The 4,981-nt window shown below is 37.3% G+C and overlaps 1 protein-coding gene across 1 annotated transcript; it reads left to right on the top strand.

Annotated features, from left to right (window-relative positions):
* Positions 1–302: 302 nt before the first annotated feature.
* On the top strand, positions 303–4,260 carry LOC149152056 (cysteine-rich receptor-like protein kinase 15). The gene is made up of 6 exons (XM_089438261.1): positions 303–1,521; positions 2,087–2,226; positions 2,347–2,557; positions 2,656–2,890; positions 3,159–3,309; positions 3,748–4,260. Exons 1-6 carry the CDS (start codon positions 552–554, stop codon positions 4,099–4,101), a joined length of 2,061 nt encoding a protein of 686 aa, XP_089294387.1. The 5' UTR covers positions 303–551; the 3' UTR covers positions 4,102–4,260.
* Positions 4,261–4,981: the final 721 nt, after the last annotated feature.

The following is a 4,981-nucleotide window of genomic DNA, read 5'->3' as shown; positions in this document are numbered from 1 at the left end:
ATTTATGTTTCTATAGGATGGTAGATGAGGAAGCCAACGGAGGTTGCAGGAGGAGACGTGACAGGTCTGGCAGTGGTCGCAGATACATTGAATGCTAGAGCTTGCCGGAGGTAGGGTGATCGAGTTGCCGGAATATGCATGGATATGTATGGCTTTCATGGATAGGTAGCATGCCTTAGGAGTCACGAATGTCCTGTCACAGGTACTTAGCGCTCATTTATGTTTCTATAGGATTGGAAATAGGAACTGCCGCAATGGGGCGGCGGAGCTTGATTACATGTACATAAACAGCGGAATATTTGGTGACCTGTGCTTCAATCAAGTTCTTCATTTTTTACTTTTTTACATGGTTACATTGATTCCTGATGGTCCGTGTACGCTATTTAGCCATGCTGGCCTCGCCAGTGCACTGAATTTCCAAAACTTGAAAATATGGTCCGAGTCTGGATCATTGATTAGCATCTGATATCTGTGTAGAATAGATTAGAATTTTCGGGAGTACTAGTGTTGGCACGGTTGCACTGTGGGTTCTCCGTTGTCCCTTAATCGCCATGACAATCCTCCATGGCAGAGTTTGGTGCTCCACTATCCAGATGGGGCAAAGTATTAAGCTATTCTACATAATTATAGTTATCTTCATCCTCATTACTATTCATGCACATATTTGCCACGCACAGCACACTTGCCGCGCCAACGTTACCTCCATAACAGGCAGTCAGTTTGAGACCAATCTGAATGCAGTCTTGGATAATCTTGTTCGACACACCAACCACACTGGATTTAACATTTCTGTTTATGGCCAAAGTCCCGATCAAGTATATGGCCTCCTCCAATGCAGGGGAGACACAACAATCGAACAATGCTACAATTGTTCGCAACAAGCAAATACTACCCTTCGACAAGACTGTGGGAATTCCACCGGCGGTTTAATTTGGCTTGATTACTGCTTCTTGCGTTATGAAAACTACAGTTTCATCGGACAACTGGATACTGTCGATGCATGGTATCTTTACAATTTAAATAATGTTTCCAGCCCTGATGTCTTTATGACGGCTCTGGGGAACCTATTCACCAATTTATCGGCTCAGGCAGCATCTAGCTCTCACTTATATGCTTCCGGAAATGTTACAGACTCCTTGTCTCGAAAGATTTACGGTCTGGTCCAGTGCTGGAGAGATATATCGAGTGACGACTGCACAACATGTCTCTCAAATACAATCAATTATATTTTCACAGTTTATACGGGAAGGCAAGGGGCTAGGGGTCTGATTGGAAGCTGCATAGTCCATTATGAAATATATCCCTTCTTTAATTCTACTGCAGATACACCACCTGTTGAAGCGCCAGTTAATAAGCCAGTGGATATCACACCATCGAGGAACAGTACGCAGATCAACAAGTCTTCAAACAAATTACCCTTGATTTTAGGTGTTACTGGCGGTTTGCTTCTCGTGGTGTTTGTATGCTTGCTTGCAATTGGAAGAAGATTGAAGTCTGTCAAATTTTCAAGGCCAAACGAAGGTATGGCATAAAGGTTCTGATCATATGCACCTTGAAGGAAATTGTAGCGGTGCATATTATCAGATTTGGGTATATTTGACTTGGGCTTTGGTTTATTTTAGTTTGAAGTGGATATTTTTATATTGATCGTAGATTTTGGAAATATTTTTGAATTTGACATTTATTCTGGAAGATGTTCATTCTTAAGTTCAAGATCTCTACTCTCCGAACCCTGAAATTTTGAGATATTCCAAAAATCTACCATCGACACAAATTGAGGCATAAGCTCAGACGACAAAAATTCAGGCATAAGGTCATGAGTATGAGCTAGTTAGACACCCTTTTCAATAAACTTTTAGATTTAGTACACAGTAACTTACAAAGACACACACAGACAGTTGATGGATCGCCTAGGTCCTTATTGGGGCTAACGCAAGATGCATCTCTCTTATCTGGCTTCCAAAAACATGATGTGATGGATCATCACAATGACACTACTATACAATAGCTAGGACAGTTTGCTCTGTTAAACTATATTGAAACCTACGAAATGATAGCAATAACCAAACTGTGCTTCATTGTTTAGGTGATCGACAAATTGAGGAAGACACATTAATCAGGCAAGATCGGAAAATTGTGTTTACCATGGAAGCATTGATAATTGCTACGGAAAATTTTCATGAAAATAACAAGCTTGGGGAAGGTGGATTTGGCGCTGTATACAAGGTACCATACCCTAAGAAAGCTTCTGCTAGTTTATAGAATCTTATATCATTAGTCGGCAGGCTGCTCTCTCCGCAACCTCGTCATAATCTTCATATTGATATTTTTTTCCAAATGTCTCAGGGAACTACAGAAGATGGAAAAAAAATAGCCGTAAAGAAGCTCTCCTTAAGGTCTCTGCAAGGAAAGAGAGAATTTCTAAATGAAGTTCAGCTTGTGGCCAATATTCAACATCGAAACCTTGTGAACCTACTCGGCTGTTGTGCTGAGGGATCAGAAAGATTGCTTGTTTATGAGTATTTACCGAATAAGAGCCTCGATAAAATCCTATTCAGTAAGTTATTTCAACTTTACTTTGTATGTTGATAAAACGCATTAACTTAGTTGGGTCATGATAATTAGTTATTGTCTTGCTTGCATCCATGGATACAGATCCAAACAAACGCAACCAGCTTGATTGGCAGAAGCGCTATAACATTATAGTGGGAGTAGCTCGTGGTCTTCTCTATCTGCACCAGGATTCACAACTGCGGATTATTCATCGTGATATTAAAGCAAGCAATATTTTGTTAGACGAGGGACTGAATCCTAAGATAGCAGATTTCGGCCTAGCAAGGCTTTTTCGTGAAGATGAGAGTCACGTCAGCACAAGAGTTGCCGGAACTTAGTAAGATCTCAAAACAATAATCATCACTCTCACACACTGTCAAAAGCAATAGGGATGCATATGTTGTACTGTGCTGATTTGATTTCAAGAGGATCGAGAGTATTGTAATTTTACTCGTGACTATTTTTCATTTGGGGATTTACCTTCTCGTTTATGTTTTAATTTTCTAAGGTCCAGGACTAGGCTTTCATTCACAAGTAATTTTCAGTTTGTTGTTCCTCAATTTTCCCTTTCTATATAATCACGACAATGTAATTTGTACGTGCAGCGGGTATATGGCACCAGAGTATGCTATGCATGGGCAATTATCTGTAAAAGCTGATGTTTATAGCTTTGGAGTTCTTCTCCTGGAACTTATCACGGGGAGAAAGAATGCGGATTATAGTTTGTCGCCTGAAATGCAGATGCTTTTAAGATGGGTAAGATACTCGAGTAATGTTATTATTGTATTTTTAGTTAAGAATATTTATGTTATATAGGGTATGTTATATAGTTTGATACAGTTTCAGTGGGCTTAAAGATAGCAAGATGTTATAGGTTATACAATTGGAGTGATCTAATGATTAAAAACATATGTTTCTTCTTAAAAATTGAATGTGTTTCTTCTTCAAAAGTACTGATTCAAAATCAGCAAAATAAAATATGTATGCTTTCTTAAAAACTGTTTAAACTGTTTATCTAAACTCAACTATTTAAAACTGTTTATCTGAACCTGAGTTTAGAGATTTCACTGTTAATCTATATTGATATGAATTTCTGTAGTCGTTCACTATAAAATTAAATTGAGGCAGATCTTATGGATCTCTCCATCATGTATAAATTGAATATCAAAATGACGATTCGTTGTGATTATGCAGGCCTGGAGGTTATATAAACAAGGAAATATTGTGCAGATGATTGATCCATCGATAATTGAAAGATGCGATGAGGAGCAAGCGTTGAGATGCATTCATGTTGGTCTTTTGTGTACGCAAGCCGACCCCACACTTCGTCCACCAATGTCTGCAATATCTTTGATGCTTTCATCTCCTTCCGTGACCTTACCAAATCCCACAAAGCCTGCTTTTGTGGAGTCCAATCTTTCCAAAACTAGCGAATCCGCTACTTCTGGGTCTGCGTTGCCACATGCGTGTGCGACCACGTCTTCTGTATCAGCCGTTTCATGTCATTCAAACGCCAATAATAGCATTACAGAGTTATCACCCAGGTAAAACACGTAATTTGTATTCCCAGTATTCGTCTGTTTACATATTGTAATTTTTTTTGGTATATTCCCATGATTCGCCTGTTTACGTATTTCTAAATACGACACATATTGTTCGTGGACATTAATGGCGCAGACAGTTTGAAACCTATTATGGCTTATTTAAATCTGAATTCAAAGTTAGCCGAGTACCCAGATACACATATACAAATATATTGCTCGGTGTTGCGCCTTGTGTGAAGAAGCTTGGTTAAGTTTCGATGGATTATTTTTGGATATTTTAATTTGTTTAAAAATGGTTTTCCTTTTGCAATTTTTTTCCTGCGATTCGAAACTCAGTCTTTTGATAGGGGCTTTTTGAAAATGAGCCTGGGTAGGGACTTGGTGTAGCTTTAAGTTATTTTTAATGATTGGTTTTATTTGAGAATATATTTTTGGGATCAATTTTTTTAATAAATTAAATTTATTTTAGAATTTTAATTTTATAGATGGTTAAATAAGATTAAATATGGTAAATATTTAGTATATATAGAGTTATGGAAATTTTAAATTATTTTTTATTTCAATTAGTGGTCTTTTTTATATTTATATGTTTTTTATTAATTTGATTATTCCAAATTTAAGAAGTATTATGTATAATTTGGAAAGCGTAATAATTTGATATCTTGCCATCATAGTCATAGGTGGTGTTTTTGTTTTTCTCTTTGTTTTATAATATTAATTATTTTTTTTCCAAAATAATATTTTTTAATTGTTTATTTTCTACATTTATATTTTTGTCAAAATTATATTTACATTCTCCTTTGATGGGGTGCTCATCCCGAAGTACAAGCATCTGGTGAAATGCCATCGGGCCCTATTCCTCCTCCACACAGGTATTAACTCCC

The sequence above is a fragment of the Pinus tabuliformis genome, chromosome 9 (genome assembly GCF_031772625.1).
Source record: "Pinus tabuliformis cultivar Carrire ecotype Pingquan chromosome 9, CPIR1, whole genome shotgun sequence".
Lineage (NCBI taxonomy): Eukaryota > Viridiplantae > Streptophyta > Pinopsida > Pinales > Pinaceae > Pinus > Pinus tabuliformis.
This window is presented reverse-complemented; position numbering and strand designations above follow the sequence as displayed.